Here is a 21,153-nt window from a genome sequence, read left to right as displayed (position 1 = left end):
ATAGTGGTAAAATTTTGTGGTAACTTGCATCCTTTCTTGGTGAAAAATCCCAAAATTTGATGAAAAATTTGAAAATTTAGCATTTTTCTAACTTTGAAGCTCTCTGCTTGTAAGGAAAATGGATATTCCAAATATTTATTTTATTTTATTCACATATACAATATGTCTACTTTATGTTTGCATCATAAAATTTATGAGTTTTTACTTTTGGAAGACACCAGAGGGCTTCAACGGTCAGCAGCAATTTTCCAATTTTTCACAAAATTTTCAAACTCACTATTTTTAAGGGACCAGTTCAGGTTTGAAGTGGATTTGAAGGGTCTTCATATTAGAAATACCCCACAAATGACCCCATTATAAAAACCGCACCCCCCAAAGTATTCAAAATGACATTCAGTAAGTGTTTTAACCCTTTAGGTGTTTCACAGGAATAGCAGCAAAGTGAAGGAGAAAATTCACAATCTTCATTTTTTACACTTGCATTTTCTTGTAGACCCAATTTTTGAATTTTTACAAGGGGTAAAAGGAGAAAATTTACACTTGTGTTTGTAGCCCAATTTCTCTCGAGTAAGGACATACCTCATATGTCCATGAAAAGTGTTCGGCGGGCGCAGTAGAGGGCTCAGAAGCGAAGGAGCGACAAGGGGATTTTGGAGAGTACGTTTTTCAGAAATGGTTTTTGGGGGGCATGTTGCATTTAGGAAGCCCCTATGGTGCCAGAACAGCAAAAAAAAAAACACATGCCATACCATTTTGGAAACTAGACCCCATGAGGAAGGTAACAAGGAATTAAGTGAGCCTTAATACCCCACAGGTGTTTCACGACTTTTGCATATGTAAAAAAAAAAAAAAAAAAAATTCACTAAAATGTGTGTTTCCCCCCAAATTTCACATGTATGCAAGGGTTAATAGCAGAAAATACCCCCCAAAATTTGTAACCCCATCTCTTCTGAGTATGGAGGTACCCCATAAGTTGGCATGAAGTGCATTACGGGCGAACTACAATGCTCAGAAGAGAAGGAGTCATATTTGGCTTTTTGAGAGCAAATTTTAGGAATCCCCTATGGTGCCAGGACAGCAAAATAACCCCCACATGGCATACCATTTTGGAAACTAGACCCCTTGAGGAACGTAACAAGGGGTACAGTGAGCATTTACCCCCCACTGGTGTCTGTCAGATCTTTGGAACAGTGGGCTGTACAAAATATTTTATTTGCACAGCCCACTGTTCCAAAGATCCGTCAGACACCTGTGGGGTGTAAATTCTCACTGCACCCCTCATTACATTCCGTGAGGGGTGTAGTTTCCGAAATGGGGTCACATGTGTTTTTTTTTTTCTTTTTTGCGTTTGTCAAAACCGCTGTAACAATCAGCCACCCCTGTGCAAATCACCTCAAATGTACATGGCGCACTCTCCCTTCTGGGCCTTGTTGTGCGCCCCCAGAACACTTTACGCCCACATATGGGGTATCTCCGTAGTCGGGAGAAATTGCATTACAAATTTTGGGGGGCTTTTTGCCCCTTTACCTCTTGTCAAAATGAAAAGTATGGGGCAACACCAGCATGTTAGTGTAAAAAGTTTATTTTTTTTACACTAACATGCTGGTGTAGACCCCAACTTCCCCTTTTCATAAGGGGTGAAAGGAGAAAAAGCCCCCAAAATTTGTTAGGCAATTTCTGCCGAGTACGGAGATACCCCATATGTGACCCTAAACTGTTGCCTTGAAATACGACAGGGCTCCGAAGTGAGAGCGCCATGCGCATTTGAGGCCTGAATTAGGGATTGCATAGGGGTGGACATAGGGGTATTCTACGCCAGTGATTCCCAAACAGGGTGCCTCCAGCTGTTGCAAAACTCCCAGCATGCCTGGACAGTAAACGGCTGTCCGGCAATACTGGGAGTTGTTGTTTTGCAACAGCTGGAGGCTCCATTTTGGAAACAGTGGCGTACCAGACATTTTCATTTTTATTGGGGAGGGGGGCTGTGTAGGGGTATGTGTATATGTAGTGTTTTTTACTTTTTATTTTATTTTGTGTTAGCGTAGTGTAGTGTTTTTAGGGGACAGTCACACGGGCAGGGGGGATTACAGCGAGTTTCCCGCTACGAGTTTGAGCTGCCGCGCAAAATTTGCTGCATCGCAAACTTGCAGCCTGATACTCACTGTAAGCCCCCTGCCCATGTGAATGTACCCTGTACATTCACAGGGGGGGGACCTCCAGCTGGTGCAAAACTACAACTCCCAGCATGCACAGTCTATCAGTGCATGCTGGCAGTTATAGTTTTGCAACAGCTGGAGGCACATTTGGGAAACACTGAGTTAGGAAACAGACAATGTTTCCCAACCAGTGTGCCTCCAGTTGTTGCAAAACCACAACTCCCAGCATGCCCAGGCAGCCGAAGGGCATATTGGGAGTAGTGGTTACGTAAGAGCTGGAGGAGAACAGTTTGGGGACCACTGTGTAGTGGTGTCCAAGCTGCAGCCCTCCAGATGTTGCAAAACTACAACTCCCAGTATGCCAAAACTGTCCAGGCATGCTGGGAGTTGTAGTTCTGCAACATCTGAAGGGCCAGATGTTACAGAACTACAACTCCCAGCATGCCTGGACAGTAAGGGCATGCTGAGGATGTGTAGTTTTGCAACATCTGGAAGGGCACAGTGGTCTCCAAACTGTGGACCTCCAGATGTTGCAAAACTGCAACTCCCAGCATGCACAGACGCCAAGGGCTGTCTGGGCATGCTGGGAGTTGTAGTTTACAGGGTCCCATTACAGCAATGCATGTCGCTTTACGGCGACGTGCATTGCTGTAAAGGGCCCGACCGCGGCTGAAGATCTACTCACCTGTCGACGCCGCCGTCTTCATCGCCGGGATCCGGGTCTTCAGGGACGAGGTAAGTACCGGGGCTGGTCCCCAGCACTCCCCTGTCCCCCGCCGCGTCCTCCGGTCTTCCTCCCGTCCTCTCCGGACTTTCAGGGGCCGGGCAGGACGGGAGGAAGTAACCGCCCCCCCCCTCCTGCGATTGGTCGGTTAACTAACCGACAGATCGCAGGGTATAGGAGGAGGTGGCAGGTTTGCCACCTCGCTCCTATACGTTAGCATGGTCCTGGCTGTCTGTGACAGCCGGGATCATGCGAAATTACCGGGTGGTCGGGTCCCAGAGACCCGATCAGCCCGGTATCGCCGCAGATCGCAAGGGCGATTTCCCTTGCGATTTGCGGCGATCGCCGACATGGGGGGCCTACATGGCCCCCCTCGGCGTTTGCCCATGATGCCTGCTGAAGCATTTCAGCAGGCATCCGCTTCCGATCTCTGCCCGGGGCGCGGCAGAGACCGGAGAAACACCAGGACGTACTAGTACGTCCTGGGTCCTTAAAGCCCAGGGTGCCAGGACGTTCTAGTACGTCCTGGGTCCTTAAGGGGTTAAAGGGGTACTCCGGTGGAAAACATTATATTTTTTTTTAATCAACTGGTGCCAACTGGTTCGTCACGAACTTCTCGGCTCGGCAGTTGATGACTTTTCCTGCATAAATTAGTTCAGCTTTCAGGTGCTCCCGTGGGCTGGAAAAGGTGGATACAGTCCTAGGAAAGAGTCTCCTAGGACTGTATCCACCTTTTCCAGCCCACGGGAGCACCTGAAAGCTGAACTAATTTATGCAGGATAAGTCATCAACTGCCGAGCCGAGAAGTTCGTGACGAATCGAATTTACTGTAAGTTCGCTCATCTCTAGTGAGAAGTACTGGGTATAGACATTTTTCAGCCACTTATATTGCATGTTACACAATGACAGTAAATCGTGGGACTATTATAAAGTATGCCCCATTTGTACCCTCTGTTACAGAAGAGAACATCCTCTGATGCCCACAGTGATGCCAAGGCTTCCTCACCTGTCTCCTTACTCGGCGCTTATCCAGCACTTTCTTCCTGAGAAACTTAATGCGCCTCTGCAGCTTCTTGTACTTGTGTTTGTTGATCTTCCTCCGCCGGATCTTCAGCACATTCTTACACTGCATCGCACCCCTGTTCCCCTCATCCTCTCCCGTATGGTCAGTGTCCTGACTGGCGGGGCAGTCATAGCTTCTTTCATGTTCTTCTGGCTTCTCCTGGGTATCAGAGGTGCCAAGAGGCTTAGGGAGGTAGTACCGGGAGGAGAGTAAACTCTCTAAGGGACTGATGGACATCCTGCGAGGGACCAGTAGATCATCCAGTTCCGGTTCCAGGGAGCACCACGTAGGGGGAGGAATTCGCTGTCTCTGAGTTTGCTGTGTGCTATAACATGCAAACAGGGTCTTGTGACTTGTGGCTGCGCAGCGAGGAGCCAGACATCCTAGAAGACGGAAGAGACATTACACACACTGGACGTATCGCATTATAGCTAGAGATGAGCGAACTTACAGTAAATTCGATTAGTCACGAACTTCTCGGCTCGGCAGTTGATGACTTTTCCTGCATAAATTAGTTCAGCTTTCAGGTGCTCCCGTGGGCTGGAAAAGGTGGATACAGTCCTAGGAGACTCTTTCCTAGGACTGTATCCATCTTTTCCAGCTCACCGGAGCACCTGAAAGCTGAACTAATTTATGCAGGAAAAGTCATCAACTGCCGAGCTGAGAAGTTCGTGACGAATCGAATTTACTGTAAGTTCGCTCATCTCTAATTATAGCTACAAGGATATCAGGTGACCTGTCAACAGACCATAGTTCAAGTCCCTACAGTGTATAGAATATATAGGGGAATCTCCAAACCGGAGGAACATTTCAACTTCTTCCTGCCCTACACCATATTACTATGTTGTAGGGGGCACATTACAGAGCCAAGACCCCATTGTAAGAACCAGGATCAGCTCCTTAGTTGCTGTGGTCATTAAAGGGGTATTCCAGGAAAAAACTTTTTATATATCAACTGGCTCCAGAAAGTTAAACAGATTTGTAAATTACTTCTATTAAAAAAATCTTAATCCTTTCAGTACTTATGAGCTTCTGAAGTGGAGTTGTTATTTTCTGCCTAAGTGCTCTCTGATGACAACTGTCCAGAGTAGAAGCAAATCCCCATAGTAAACCTCTTCTACTCTGTGCAGTTCCCGAGACAAGCAGAGATGTCAGCAGAAAGCACTGTTGCCAGACAGAAAAGAACAACTCAACTTCAGCAGCTGATAATAATTGGAAGGATTAAGATTTTTTTTTTAATAGAAGTAATTTACAAATCTACAAAAAAGAAAAGTTGCAACAGCACTCTAGGTCAAAAAAATGGAGGCTCTCAGCGCACTTTTTGATCAAAATGTGTCCCCCCATCCACCACGCGGAGGTGGCCTCATATCGGATGGGACCCTAACATGATAACTCACCTCTGCAGTGCATATAGCCTCTGAATGGGTGACATATTGGATCAGCCATTGACTAAACCACCTCCAGTCTGAGAGGGGTGGGGTGAAAGAGGGTGCCACATCCCCAACATACAAAGTAAAAACTTGAAAACTATGAAAACACAGAAATTCCACCGCAATTCGGTTCAGCAAGCTTTGCTGAACGGAATTAGTGTGGAATTGTGGAAATTCGCCATTGTTCACAACATGTTAGTGATGCCATGTACACATTGAAAACTCTCAGCATACATGGCAAGTGCATCCAGTCACCCCATGAAGAGTGTTGTTTTGTTGGGTCGACATACTGCGAAAAAAGGTGTTAAATAGTTTTAATTCCCCGGCAGAGCCCCATAAAACTTAATGTATTTGTACCCTCCGAATAGGGGACATTCCTAATAGCAGACGCGGACACACCCAGAGGGGACAAAACTCTCCCAGTAGGGGACAATACTTTCCCAAAATGGGAACAATACACTCCCATTAGAGGACAATAGGGGACAACACACTCCCAATAGGGGACAACCAGGCTTATGTGCTGGCCCTACGTTGTACACAGGGCCGCCGTCAGGGGGTACAGCAAGTACTAAAGTAAGGGGCCCAGGCCCCCACTGCACCCCCCATGCAGAAGCCCCAGCACAGAAGCAGAAGACGGCTGTTTAAACAGTGGTCTCCTGCTTCTGTATTTCCCCCTGCCACATCATTCACCCCCTTTCCTGATCCACCCCTGTGCCTCTTTAATACCCCCTGTGCCAAATCATTTGCCCCTCAATCCCCCCTGAGCTATTTCATTTCCCCTTTATTTCCCTCTGTGCAAATTCATCACCCCCTCTTTACCACCCCCTGCGCCATTTCATTCCCCTTTACCCCCCTGTGCCACTTCATTAAGAGGGGGTGATGAATTTACACAGAGGTAATAAAGGGGGAATGAAGTGGCCGGGGGGGGGAATCAAGGGGAAATTATGTGACACAGGGGGTAAGGGGGGGGGGGGGGGGGGGAGTTATCTGGCACAAAGCACAGGGGAATAAGTTGGCACAGGGTATAAAGGGGGGATGGAATGATACAGGGGGAAGGATAGGGGTGATTAAATGGCACTGGGAGATTCTACTGTAATATTCCTTTTTATCATGTCTTATAGGTAATTACACTCTGGAGTGAGTACAGAACAGTATTCGGTCATTTAGAAAGATTTTTTAGCCTTTTTTCCGCATTAGGTGACTGATCTGAATCTCTGAATAGCGGATATTTTTTTATTCCCCGTTAGTGTGCGATATTGGGAGATTCTACTGTATGTATATGTGTGTTAGTTTTACAATAGACTCTATTAGTGACATAGTACCTATATAGTGGGATACATCAGAGTCTACCATTGGAAGTGTACATCGATCTTTGGTCATCGTTGTTGTTAGGCTTCTCATTAGAGAAATTAAATACAGTTGGGGAATGTATACATGTCACAAATATCTGTCCCTGACGTATATAGCCAAATGAAGGCCAAAATGACACTCTTTTAGCTTTTTCTGGGTAATGAGACTGTTTGGACATGGTGGACAATACAAAAAAAAAAAAAAAGAGTCAGAAGAGCCTTACGACAGTGTTTGCCAAACAGTGTGTCTCCAGCTGTTCCAAAACTACAACTCCCAGCCTGCCCGGACAGCCTTTGGCTGTCCGGGCAGGCTGGGAGTTGTAGTTTTTCAACAGCTGGAGAAACACCGTTTAGAAAACACTCTCTTATGAGCTCCTTCTGACCGAAGCCATGATGACGATGAATGCCGTGTCTCTGCAGCATTTACTAGTGCGAGATGGATTCACAGTGTTGCCACCCAGCTTTCTTTCCTGCTCCGCCTGACCTGAGACAGCGCTACCTCTGGCCTCTGTCCAGTGACAAATCTCCTTTGAGTACAGCCGCTGTTGTTATAGAGTTGGCTATTAGGGAATTTATATGTTATGCAGATGCATCGTAGACCCCAGGTGTGTGATGCCTGTCAGCCAAATTTAGGGCAGGGTCGCACGTGGCGAATTTTTCTGCATATTTTCTGCAGCTGATTTTGCCATACATTGACTTCAATGGGTAGAAAAATACGCAGCAGCAAAGTCGCAGCAAAATATGGCACAGGTGACCCTACCCTTACATACACAAAATACTAGAAAGATTTACAGCAAATCATAGGGTTGTATTACTGCAGGAAATGAGCATCAGACTGGATAGCTATAGAGCAGCAGGTGAGACTGCTTCCATGCATTGACAGCATCCCTTTAGTGCTGCGTGCTTGGTGTGTGTGTATTGCGTTACTAAGATCAATAGCTGCAATCTTGTGTGGTGCAGCATGACAGGCCTCAGTACACAGCAGGGGGGTAGGTTCTAAAGGTAAATTATATAAGAGAACATATACCATAAGTTTTACTATTTATTTATTCCCATAGGACCCTGTAAGTGTGCCTATACAGTGTGATGTGTGTCAGGCCTCTGTCAAGTGTATAGACCATCAGCTTTTCCTGCTATATATGTTAAAGAGAGGCCATTATAGTAATGATGTAAAAAAATTATTATTGGTCAAGGTCTGAGGGGGAGATTTATCAAAGTTGTCTATTTCCCGCATAAATATAGACCAATCTACAGAGGGTTAGGCTGGTCTATTGTGCGCTTAATTTATCAAAAGTCGCAAGGCTCTTGATAAATTCTGCGCACAGACTTCAGGTTTAAATACAGCCTATTCCACATACCCTATTCACAATGCCAGATCAGACCCTTAGACCAGGACTTGACAGGCAGCAAAAATGAAATAAAAAGTTAGGAACCAGGATTATTCTTATTAAAATATATATATATATATTTTTTTTTTACGACCATCACAATTTTTTTGTGTGTCTTGATTAGAGATGAGTGAACTTACAGTAAATTTGATTCGTCACGAACTTCTCAGCTCGGCGGTTGCTGACTTTTCCTGCATAAATTAGTTCAGCTTTCAGGTGCTCCCGTGGGCTGGAAAAGGTGGATACAGTCCTAGGAGCACCGGAAAGCTGAACTAATTTGTATTTAAACTTGGTCCAAAATGGTCTGATATTTCGGCGTACTTTTGGCCAATGCGACTTTTCGCCGAAAAGTCGCTATTGATAAATATAGCATTAATGCATTTTTTCCATCTAAAATAGACTAGAATGCATCATGTTCTAAAAATCCATTACAGCAAAAGTCGCAGAAAAGTCGCACATATTTAGACAGCAACTTTCTGTGCGACAAATTTAGATGGGGAAAAAACAGTTTAAATCCTTGGATAAATCTCCCCGAGTGTTCAGACCCCGACCAATCAAGAGTGGAGAAAGAGGAGTGACTTTTCCCAGCTTGTGAACGGTCGGGGTCTAAACACTCAGACCTCGACTGATAAAAACTTTGGATAAGTCTCTAAGACATACCAAACGTTTCTTTGCATGATATGTACACTTTAATGATTTAAAATATAACAATATTCTGGCATAAAGCTCTGTTCACACTAGCTTTTAGATAACTTTTTCATTTTCTCTTGATGGTTGAAAATAGTGCAGTCTCCTTCGGTATTATATCCATTATAAGGGTATGCTCACATGGGCGGATCCGCTTCGTATTTTACGCTGCGGATCCGCCGCTGAAGGACCGTTCCAAGCTGCTTTTAGATGTGCCTGCCCGGAGCAGCAATACGCCGCTACAAGCAGACACACTGAAGAGATCTGCAAGTCGCCGCACATCGCGGTGCTCCCCCTGCTCCATGAGCTAGGCAGAGAGCTGCCACGATTTGCAAGTATACTGCGCAAGCGCTGCGACTCGCACATCACAGTGTGTCTGCTCGTAGAGTAGAGTGTGTCTGCTCTGCTCGCACATCTAAAGGCAGCATGTAGTGGTCCTTCAGCGGCGGATGCGCAGTGTAAAATATGCTGTGGATCCGCCCGTCTGAACGTACCCTTCAGAGATGAGCGAACTTACAGTAAATTTGATTCGTCACAAACTTCTCGGCTCGGCAGTTGATTACTTTTCCTGCATAAATTAGTTCAGCTTTCAGGTGCTCCGGTGGGCTGGTAAAGGTGGATACAGTCCTAGGAGACTCTTTCCTAGGACTGTATCCACCTTTTCCAGCCCACCGGAGCACCTGAAGGCTGAACTAATTTACGCAGGAAAAGTCATCAACTGCCGAGCCGAGAAGTTTGTGACGAATCAAATTTACTGTAAGTTCGCTCATCTCTAGCACCCTTAGTCTATGAGATCAATTACGATCTGTTGCAAAACAGATCAGCTAAGAATTAAGCCCATAATACCAGTGTGAACAAAACCTAAGATTATTACTATCACCATCATATCAATAACAAAAGTCTACAAAATGTATTGACCAGAAGGAGTCATCCTACTTACCTGCAAGCCTTGAAGCTGTACTCAGGTGAGAAGCCAATCGTGTCAGCCACATGCTGAGATGAAGGATGAGATACTGGAGGCCAGCAGAGTCTGAAAGACATACATGATCCTGGTTATATTATCATGTCCTTTAATCTGAGGCTCCGGTCTCAGAGAGGAGTCAGAGCAGTAGCTAAGGGTATGCCCTGGCCCTCAATCTGTGTGCCCTTCCAGCCTGCATAAAGAGCTGGGGGGAGGGGAAGCCACCATCTGGAGATGGCCAGGAGAAAGCACCCTGCAGCCGCCACCTCCAACCAGGTGGGTGCTGCTGCCATGTGTGTTTGGAGGGGGACTGTACACCCGGCCTGGCATCCTGCGCCTGCCCAGCAGCATGGCACATGTAACTACTCTGCCTTGCCAACCCTGGGCTGCCACCTCCTGTCACTGCTGGAACCCTCCCTCCTGCTGCACCTCCTGTCATTGCTGGCACCCTCCTTTCAAAAGTGTGAAAAAAAGGGAGAAAAAAATAAAAACTAAAATTAAAAATACACCTGCCCAATAAAAATGTAAACCATACCCTTTCCCAAAAAAATTAAAAAAAATTAATATTTGTCCAAATGATGAAATTTATCACATCCTTGATCCTGCACGGTCATCTGTTTAAATGCCAACAAATCCATCCACCAAAATTGCTGATTTTTTTTCTCCCATCCCAGAAGAAAAACTATGAAAATTGATCAAAAAAAATATATATCAGTCCCATGCAAAAAAGTGTTACGGATAAAAGCTACTGATCAAGACACAGAAAAATATATATTTATAATAATAATAATCCTGGTTCTCCAAACTTTTTATTTTTACTGCCTGTCAAGCCCTGGTCTAAGGGTCTGATCTGGCATTGTGAATAGGGTATGTGGAAAATACCACAGTGGGCAATGACAAAATGTACCAGCAAAATTGTACGACTCTTAGTGGCCGCATGCATGTGTGGTTTTGTCTGTATTATCAGATCGGATCCTGACTGACAGAGTCATTGCTGGAAGAACAACCCATAAGCCTATGGAGGGGAAACACCCACCTGTCAACCTATTCATACATTTCCAGGAGGAGTAACAGAGGAGCCACACAATACAAGGTTCTAAAAAAAAAAAGGATGCGCCAGAATTGTTACTTCTTAAGCCAGTATTTCCCAACCTGTGTGCCTCCAGCTGTTGCAAAACTACAACTCCCAGCATGCCCGGACAGCCAAAGGCTGTCCGGGCATGCTGGGAGTTGTAGTTTTGCAACAGCTGGAGGCACACTGGTTGGGATACACTGGGATAAGCAATACAGCATTTACTGTGCTCCCCAACCAGTGGATCTGCAGCTATTGCAAGACTACAACTCCCATCATTCCCTGACAGCACAAGGCTGTCAGAGCATGATGGGAGTTGTAGTTTTGCAACAGCTGGAGGCACACTGGTTGGGATACACTGGGATAAGCAATACAGCATTTACTGTGCTCCCCAACCAGTGGATCTGCAGCTATTGCAAGACTACAACTCCCATCATTCCCTGACAGCACAAGGCTGTCAGAGCATGATGGGAGTTGTAGTTTTGCAACAGCTGGAGGCACACTGGTTGGGATACACTGGGATAAGCAATACAGCATTTACTGTGCTCCCCAACCAGTGGATCTGCAGCTATTGCAAGACTACAACTCCCATCATTCCCTGACAGCACAAGGCTGTCAGAGCATGATGGGAGTTGTAGTTTTGCAACAGCTGGAGGCACACTGGTTGGGATACACTGGGATAAGCAATACAGCATTTACTGTGCTCCCCAACCAGTGGATCTCCAGCTATTGCAAGACTACAACTCCCATCATTCCCTGACAGCACCAGGCTGTCAGAGCATGATGGGAGTTGTAGTTTTGCAACAGCTGGAGGCACACTGGTTGGGATACACTGGGATAAGCAATACAGCATTTACTGTGCTCCCCAACCAGTGGATCTGCAGCTATTGCAAGACTACAACTCCCATCATGCCCTGACAGCACAAGGCTGTCAGAGCATGATGGGAGTTGTAGTTTTGCAACAGCTGGAGGCACACTGGTTGGGATACACTGGGATAAGCAATACAGCATTTACTGTGCTCCCCAACCAGTGGATCTGCAGCTATTGCAAGACTACAACTCCCATCATTCCCTGACAGCACCAGGCTGTCAGAGCATGATGGGAGTTGTAGTTTTGCAACAGCTGGAGGCACACTGGTTGGGATACACTGGGATAAGCAATACAGCATTTACTGTGCTCCCCAACCAGTGGATCTGCAGCTATTGCAAGACTACAACTCCCATCATGCCCTGACAGCACAAGGCTGTCAGAGCATGATGGGAGTTGTAGTTTTGCAACAGCTGGAGGCACACTGGTTGGGATACACTGGGATAAGCAATACAGCATTTACTGTGCTCCCCAACCAGTGGATCTGCAGCAATTGCAAGACTACAACTCCCATCATGCCCTGACAGCACAAGGCTGTCAGAGCATGATGGGAGTTGTAGTTTTGCAACAGCTGGAGGCACACTGGTTGGGATACACTGGGATAAGCAATACAGCATTTACTGTGCTCCCCAACCAGTGGATCTGCAGCAATTGCAAGACTACAACTCCCATCATTCCCTGACAGCACAAGGCTGTCATAGCATGATGGGAGTTGTAGTTTTGCAACAGCTGGAGGCACACTGGTTTGGATACACTGGGATAAGCAATACAGCATTTACTGTGCTCCCCAACCAGTGGATCTGCAGCTATTGCAAGACTACAACTCCCATCATTCCCTGACAGCACCAGGCTGTCAGAGCATGATGGGAGTTGCAGTTTTGCAACAGCTGGAGGCACACTGGTTGGGATACACTGGGATAAGCAATACAGCATTTACTGTGCTCCCCAACCAGTGGATCTGCAGCTATTGCAAGACTACAACTCCCATCATGCCCTGACAGCACAAGGCTGTCAGAGCATGATGGGAGTTGTAGTTTTGCAACAGCTGGAGGAAAACTAGTTGGGGGGGCACTCCCATAAGAGAGAAGAGCACATGACACACAGGGATCCATGCTAGACCCGGACATGCGCAGACGCCATGTGCTTCAGGAGGTCACTAACAACAGGAGGCACACTGGCATCCCCCATATACAGCCCTGGTGACAATATAGCTTTATAAAGCCCCCGTATAACGCATAATACACACCTGACCTCGGACCCTCTTTCTCTCCGCACACTCACTTCCTGTCCGTTCTCATAACACTTCCCCATCTAAGCACTAAATGAAAGTTCCGCGTGAAAGGCGCTCCCTCTAGAGGCTAATGGCTAAATTACACAATTAGTCCATTATAATGAAGAGCGTCATTCTCTTCTGTTCACACAATTGGTCCATTATACAGTATATGGGTCAGATTTGTTAAACTTTATACAGAGGAACAGTGGAGCAGAAAACATCTCCCCATACAAGAATCTGAAAATAAATGAATAAATAGATAAATTAAATGGCATGTTAGGAGGCAAGAGGCATGGTGGGCAAAAATTGGGGGCTTTACCCCATCCATTTGTATAACACACCTCCATATGGTATTTGGATCATAAATAATGTATATGAACCCCTTCATCACACCCCCCAAAATACAAAACGCAGACCAAAGCCCTAGACTAATATAGATTTAAACAAATATAGCCCTAAACAAATATAGATTCTGAACCAGAATCCCCTAAATAAAAATACAGACCCTGGACCAGACTTCTTCAAGAAATACGGACGCCAGAACAGACCCCTAAACAAAGAAAAATCCTGGACCAGACCCCCTTAAGGACCAAACCCCCTAAACATAGACAGATCCTGGACCAGACCCCCTAAACAAAGACAGATTCTGGACCAGACCCTCTAAACAAAGACAGATCCTGGACCAGACCCTCTAAACAAAGACAGATCCTGGAAAAGAACCACTAAACAAAGACAGATCCTGGACCAGAACCACTAAACAAAGACAGATACTGGTCCAGACCCCCTAAACAAAGAGAAATCCTGGACCAGATCCCTTAAACAAAGACAGATCCTGGACCAGACCTCCTAAGCAAAGAAAGATGCTGGGCCAAACCCCCTAAACAAAGACAGATCGTGGACCATATCCCCTAAACAAAGACAGATCCTGGACCATATCCCCTAAACAAAGACAGATCTGTGGTGTCCCGGCAGCGTATTTCATACTGTGCCTTGGTGGGGGGTCCCCAAAGTCAGAGTCCCTAGGACTGAGGGGGTCCGCTTCCCTAGTTAGCCCCTAGTCACCCATTAGTAAGTTAATATTTATAAAAAATTATCATTGTAAATATGTACATTGCATTACTCACTTGTTTGGCGTTGCAGGACCTTAGGTCATGTGACCCGTTACTCAGAACTCTATGGTATGTTGAAGGACCTTAGGTGGTTCTTGTGTCACGTGTTCACCCATAATGCCGTGTAACGTGAGTGACAGTTGTTATGGACCAATCCAAAACGGCTCAGCCCCTGCCCATATGAGGGAGCTGTGGCCATTGATCTCTAACTTGGGTTGCTGTCACTGAACAAGGTAGGACCTCCGCAACTTTCAAGTACGTTTACTAGGCCAAAGCCTTGTGGCCTCGGCTTATACCAAAGCTGTTGTACTTCTACAATACCCCGCTACTCTCCGCAAGATCACTGGACCTAATTGCACCCCTAAATCCAGCGGATCTATGCTACGGAATCTTTTAAAACTGAGCTTATCTGATCCCAACCAACTGTCAATCACTGCTCAACTGTAAATAGACTCTGTTATCTGGACTGTTATTAATATTGCCTGCTACAGAAAATCTTCAGTAAAAGTTCCTTCAAGTTTTCAGTTAAACAGTGGTTGTGGACAATCCACTTATTACGCACTCACCTATCGCTCTTGGGAAGGGTGGCGATAGGCCCAGCACCATTACAGTATTTAACCCTCACCCTGGCGTCACGAGTGACAAGGGTTACAGAACCCTTTATTATTCAGAACAGCAACACCCCAACTACCTTACAACCCCCCAGGCGTACCACAAATCCTGGACCAGATCCCTTAAACAAAGACAGATCCTGGACCAGACCTCCTAAGCAAAGAAAGATGCTGAACCATATCCCCCTAAACAAAGACAGATCCTGAACCATATCCCCTAAACAAAGACAGATCCTGGACCATATCCCTTAAACAAAGAGAAATCCTGGATCAGACCCCCTAAACAAAGACAGGTCCTGGACCAAAGACAGATGTTGGACAATATCCTGTACCAGACCCCGTAAAAAAATACAGATCTTGAACCAGACTTACTAAAGAAGTACAAATTCCAGGGGTCAGGGGTAACGTGACACACACAGCTGATCAAGGCCTCGTCCAAAACACCGAATCATCTCCAGATTGTTCTTAAAATCATGTCTCACCATGGTTTTCTTAACAATGTCCAAAAATCCCAACTTTGTCCAGCCCAGTAAAATACTAACGATTTGTGGTGTCCCGGTACCGTATCGTATACCGTACCTTGTATGGTGGTCTCCAAAGTCAGAGTTACTTCGTTCCAGTGGGGTCCTCCTGGTGGGATAGCCCCTAGTCGCCTCTTCCTTCTTCAATTCTACGATGTTTACATGTATAAATAATTGTATATTTAATTATAGTGTTGCAGGACCTTAGGTCACATGACTAATGTTAATTCTAGGAAGGTATGCTGAAGGACCTTCCTAGGTCATGAGTGTGGTCACCATAATTCCTTGTAAAGTGAATGACAGATGGTATGGACCAATGAGCTCAAGGCCAGCCCCTGCCCATATAAGGGAGCTGCCAGCCAATCCTCGCTCTCTTGCTCCTGAGCTGCAAAGCAAGCAGCGTTATCTTTTGGGTTCCGGACTAGTGGAGAAAGAGAAGTGATCTGTGCAACTTACAAAGACAAGCTTAGGCCTGAAGCCTGCCAGCCTCAGCCTGAATCTAATCATGAGTTACAATAGCAATCCCCGCTAAAGCTAGTGTGACCGCTGGACCTAAACTAAAATCCCCTAAATCCAGCGGAACAGCACTTATTCCTTTTCTAAGCTCAGAACTCACGAGGTCCCAACCAACTGTCAGGATCGTAATAGACTCTTGTACAAAGACTGTTCCTGTTTAAAGGACAACTGTAGTTGTACCGTTTTACATATGCCCGTGCCCGGGCCTCAAAAATAAACAAAATAAACTCATACATACCTTCCTACGAGCCCCCGTTGGTCTGGCACAGGCCTCATGGTCTGGCAGTGCTAACCTCATTCCACTTCCTGGGGACGGGGACGCCGCAGAGCCGTCGGCGTATCACCTGCCGTAGCGATGTCCCGCCCCGGTTGGTGATAGGCTGAGCCGACTGTCATGTAAGGAGCTCTAGCCGGCTTCTTATATGACAGTCGGCACAGCCTATCACCAGCCGGGGCAGGACATCGCTACGGCCGGTGATGCGCCGACGGCTCTGCGGCGTCCCCGTCCCCAGGAAGTGGAATGACGTCAGCATTGCCGGACCGTGAGGCCTGTGCCGGACCAACGGGGGCTTGTAGGAAGGTATGTATGAGTTTATTTTGTTTATTTTTGAGGCTTGGGCACGGGCATATGTAAAACGGTACCACTACAGTTGTCCTTTAATGTTGCATAAAAGCTGCAGTAAAAGTTCCAACAGTTTTCTGAAAACCTACGGTTGTGGACAATCATTTATTATACCTCCCTATCGTTCTTGGGACGGGTGGTGATAGGACAAGCATATACAGAGGAGCCCTCACCCTGGCATCACGAGTGATAAGGGTTAAACAAGCACCCTTTAGTTACCACACAGATACACCCCATATACCCTACAACCCCAGGCTACCACAGATTTATTCTAGATTCCACAAAGATGACCATAGCGTTATCCCCACAGAGAATCAGATCTATCAAAACTGCAATGAGCAAAGCAAAGTCTTTTCCTTACCCCATCCCGGCCCAGAAGGGCATAGCTATCTCAATTATTGTGGAATTTGTGAGGGAGATATCTCAGTCTACCACTCAGAGAAGACTGAACACTTTTTACATTAGAATTTCAGGAGCCTGTCATTAACAGCTTGGTGGCTGAAAGTAGGAATTTAGAGGCCTTTAACTCCTACAATTAGTAGTGTGGTGTCCGGGTACCGTATCCTATCCGGTACCTGCGTGTGTCGGTCCCCTTAACCAGAGTCCCTAGGCGTCGGGGTCACCATTGTCTTGTTCCCCCCTGGTCACCTCTCATCCAAATAGTTATTGCGCTAATAGTTTATTTAAAAAGCATGTAAATATGATATCAATGTCTATAAATAGTTAATTACCTGTCTATAGCGTAGCAGGACCTGCGAGTCACGTGGTCAGGTGAACTCTATGGTATTTCTGCTTAAGGACCTTTGGAGGTCCCTGTGACGTATTTTACTCATCACACTGTGTAACAGTGAATGACGGATGTTCGGACCAATCAGATTCACCCCGCCCCCTGCCCATATAAGGGAGTGGCGGCCATTGTTCTTTCTCTTGTTCCCAGGATGTCAAACGAGCAGGATCTGCGCAGCTGTCTATCGCAGTGAGTTAGGCCTGAGCCTTGCGACAATGGCTGGTATATTCAGGATCGCGAGTGTATCAATCCCTAAGCACTCTGCAGGATCACCGGACCTTATCTATACCCTAAATCTGGACGGATCTGCAATAATTACCCTAAATTCAGAGACTTTAATTTCATTCAAGGTCCACAACAATTGTCAGTCATTGAGATATATTGAGACTGTTTGCCTGAGACTGTTATTGTTCATTGGATGTACCGCAATCATCTAAGTAAAGTTGTTAAAGTTCAACTACTTTGTGGATCTTCAGTCATTTTATTACATGCACCTATCGTTACTGGGAAGGGCGGCGATAGGCCGGAGAATTACCTCAGCATACTAGCCCTCAGCCTGGCGTCACGAACTATAGGGTAAACATTAACCCCTCATTTACCGAAACAATACCCCCACTACCAACACCCCCAAGGGCTACCACAGTAGCACAGTGGCCTGCTTAAAGCTAAAGACTATGAGTCCCTGCAAAGCCTGTGAGGAACCTGCATCCCGGTTACCTCAGGAAAGACTGTATGTTTATAAAGACTGCTTGCATACGAAGTTCAGTAAAAGTTCAAGTTATCTCATAAATCAAGCTGTGGACATTCCGTTTATTTCCTGCCGTTTTTGGGCCGGTTGGCGGCAGGGCCTTCTATACTAAGCAAACATCACCCTGGCGTCACGACAAATCAAGGGTTAATACCACCCCAGATCACCACAATAAGTACTATACTGGTGTATATACCAGTGCAATGGACTGTTTTCTAACACCTTTAGTATTACAAATGGGACAAGACAGGGGTGCCCTTGTCGCCTTTGTCCTCACCATTGAACCTCTGGCTACACATATCAGACAAAATGAAAAAATTGAGGGCATAATAACTCCTGATGGGACCCATAAAATAAGTCTGTTCACAGACAACATTTTAATGATGGTATCCAGACCATTGGGCTCCATTGGTCCAAAGCGAATTAGCGAACTTTCGTTACCTCTCCTATTACAAAGTAAACCTTGATAAATCCCATATACTGAATATTTATAAATGAAAAGAAAAAAGTCCTTCCTACAAAAAACATTAAAATTTATTTGAAATCGTAAGACTATAACATATCTCGGTATAGAGATAGCAGCCGACCATAAAATAGTATTCGAAGCCAACTTCCCTAAATTATTACAAAAACTACAAAATGAGCTTGATTCTATACTGTTGACAAGAAGACCATCTACTTACTTTTGGAATACATCAGAGGGCTTCAAAGTATAGCAGCAATTTTACAATTTTTCACAAAATTTCATAAATCAGACTTTTTCAGGGACCAGTTCAGGTTTGAAGTGGATTTGAAGGGCCTTCATATTAGAAATACCCAATAAATGACCCCATTATAAAAACGTCACCCCTCAAAGTATTCAAAATGACATTCAGAAAGTGTATTAATCCTTTAGGTCTTTCACAGGAATAGCAGCAAAGTAAAGGAGAAAATTTAAAATCTTATTTTTTTATACTCACGTGTTCTTGTAGACCCAGGGGTAAATGGAGAGAAATCTCCTTAAAATTTGTAACCCCATTTCTCTCGAGTAAGGAAATACCTCATATGTTGATGTAAAGTGTTCTGTGGGTGCACGAGAGGGCTCAGAAGGGAAGGAGCGACAATGGGATTTTTGAGAGTGAGTTTTTCTGAAATGGTTTTTGGGGGGCATGTCCCATTTAGGAAGCCCCGATGGTGCCAGAACAAAAAAAAAAAACAAACAAAAAAAAAAACACATGGCATACTATTCATTAAACTACACCCCTCAAGGAATGTAACAAGGGGTACACAGTGAGCCTTATTACCCCACAGGTGTTTGATTACTTTTTATTAACCCCTTAAGGACGCAGGGTTTTTCAGTTTTTGCATTTTCATTTTTTCCTCATCATCTTCTAAAAATCATAACGCTTTCAATTTTGCATATAAAATTCCATACCATTCCATTTGATGACTTATTTTTTGCGCCACCAATTCTACTTTGCAGTGACATTAATCACTTTACAAAAAGATCCACGGCGAAATGGGAAAAAAATTCATTGTGCGACAAAATTGAAGAAAAAATTTCATTTTGTAGCTTTTGGGGGCTTCCGTTTCTACGCGGTGCATTTTTCGGTAAAAATAACACCTTATCTTTATTCTGTAGGTCCATACGGTTAAAATGATACCCTACATATATAGGTTGGATATTGTCGTACTTGGAAAAAAATCATAACTACATGCAGGAAAATTTATATGTTAAAAATTAAAAATTTCTAACCCCTATAACTTTTTTATTTTTCCGCGCATAGGCCGGGATGAGGACTAACTTTTTTGCGCCGTGTTCTGAAGTTTTTATTGGTACCATTTTTGTATTGATCGGACTTTCTGATCGCTTTTTATTCATTTTTTCAAGATAGAAAAAGTGACCAAAAATACGCTATTTTGTACGCCATTGACCGTGTGGTTTAATTAATGATATATTTTTATAGTTCGGACATTAACGCACGCGGTGATACCACATATTTTTATTGTTATTTACACAGGTTTTTTTTTATGGGAGAAGGGGGGTGATTCAAACTTTTATTAGGGAAGGGGTTAAATGACCTTTGTTAACTTTTTTTTCACTTTTTTTTTTTGCAGTGTTATAGCTCCCATAGGGGGCTATAGCACTGCACACACTGAACTTTTACCCTGATCCCTGCAAAGCCATAGCTTTGCATGGATCAGCGAGATAGGTGCTCGATTGCTCAAGCCTGTAGCTCAGGCTTGGAGCAATCAAATGCCGATCGAATGTGACGGAGCAAGGTAAGGGGGTGTCCGCTCGCGTCCTGGCTGATCGGGACATCGCGATTTTATCGCGATGTCCCGATCAGCCCGACTGAGCTGCCGAGAAGTGTTTACTTTCATTTTTAGATGCGGCGATACACTTTGATCGCCACGTCTAAAGGGTTAATAGCGCGCGGCACAACGATCGGTGCCGCACACTATTAGCCCAGGGTCCCGGCTATCGTTAGCAGCCGGGACCGACCCGGTGTGATGCGGAGTCACGGTGTGACACCGTTTTAAACACCGGGACCGGTCGAGGGGCGTACAGGTATGCCCTTCGTCCTGAAGTTTCACAAAAATGCAGGTTTTTCCCCAAATTTAACATTTTTACAAGGGGTAATAGGAGAAAATGCCCCTTCCCCCCAAAATTTGTAAAAGCAAAATCAAATTTTGCTGAAATGGTTTTTGGGGGGTATGTGGCATTTAGGAAGCCCCTATGGTGCCATAACAGCAAAAAAAAAAAAACATATGGGATACTATTTTGGAAACTGCACCCCTCAAGGAATGTAACAAGGGGTACAGTGAGCCTTAACACCCCACAGGTGTTTGTTGACTTTTTGTTAAATTCGGATGTGTAAATAAATTATTTTTTTCACTAACATGCTGTTTTTTCCCCAAATTTTACATTTTTACAAGGGATAATAGGAGAAAATGCCCCCCAAAATTTGTAACCCCATTTCTTCTGAGTATGGAAATACCCCATATGTGCATGTAAAGTGCTACAAAGGCGAACTACAATGCTCAGAAGAGAAGGAGCGCCATTGGGCTTTTGGAGAGAAAATTTGTCCGGAATTGAAGGCCATGTGCATTAACAAAGCCCCCATGGTGCAAGAACAATGGACCCCCCCACATGTGACCCCATTTTGGAAACTACACCCCTCATGTAATGTAATAAGGGGTAAAGTGAGTATTTACGCCCCACAGGTGTCTGACAGATTTTTGGAACAGTGGTCCGTGAAAATTAAAAATGTAATTTTTCATTTGC

General features: G+C 45.1%; 1 protein-coding gene across 5 annotated transcripts in view; it reads right to left on the bottom strand.

Annotated features, from left to right (window-relative positions):
* AURKAIP1 (aurora kinase A interacting protein 1) overlaps positions 1-21,153 on the bottom strand; it is a 47,069-nt gene that overhangs the window by 4,266 nt on the left and 21,650 nt on the right. For 2 of the 5 annotated variants that reach the window (XM_056542541.1, XM_056542540.1), the window contains exons 2-3: positions 9,738-9,827; positions 3,887-4,326 (exon numbers count right to left, since the gene is read on the bottom strand). In XM_056542541.1, coding sequence (XP_056398516.1) covers positions 3,887-4,326; positions 9,738-9,789 — 492 coding nt within the window. In that variant the 5' untranslated portion in view covers positions 9,790-9,827. Of the gene's footprint in view, positions 1-3,886; positions 4,327-9,737; positions 9,828-10,794; positions 10,855-12,944; positions 13,007-15,270; positions 15,322-21,153 lie in introns of those variants that run through there. The other 3 variants (XM_056542543.1, XM_056542542.1, XM_056542539.1) reach the window with 3 other exon arrangements.

This window comes from Hyla sarda, chromosome 10 (assembly GCF_029499605.1).
Source record: "Hyla sarda isolate aHylSar1 chromosome 10, aHylSar1.hap1, whole genome shotgun sequence".
NCBI classification, from domain to species: Eukaryota; Metazoa; Chordata; class Amphibia; order Anura; family Hylidae; genus Hyla; species Hyla sarda.
Note: the sequence above shows the minus strand (reverse complement) of the source record. Positions and strands in the feature narration are given on the sequence as shown.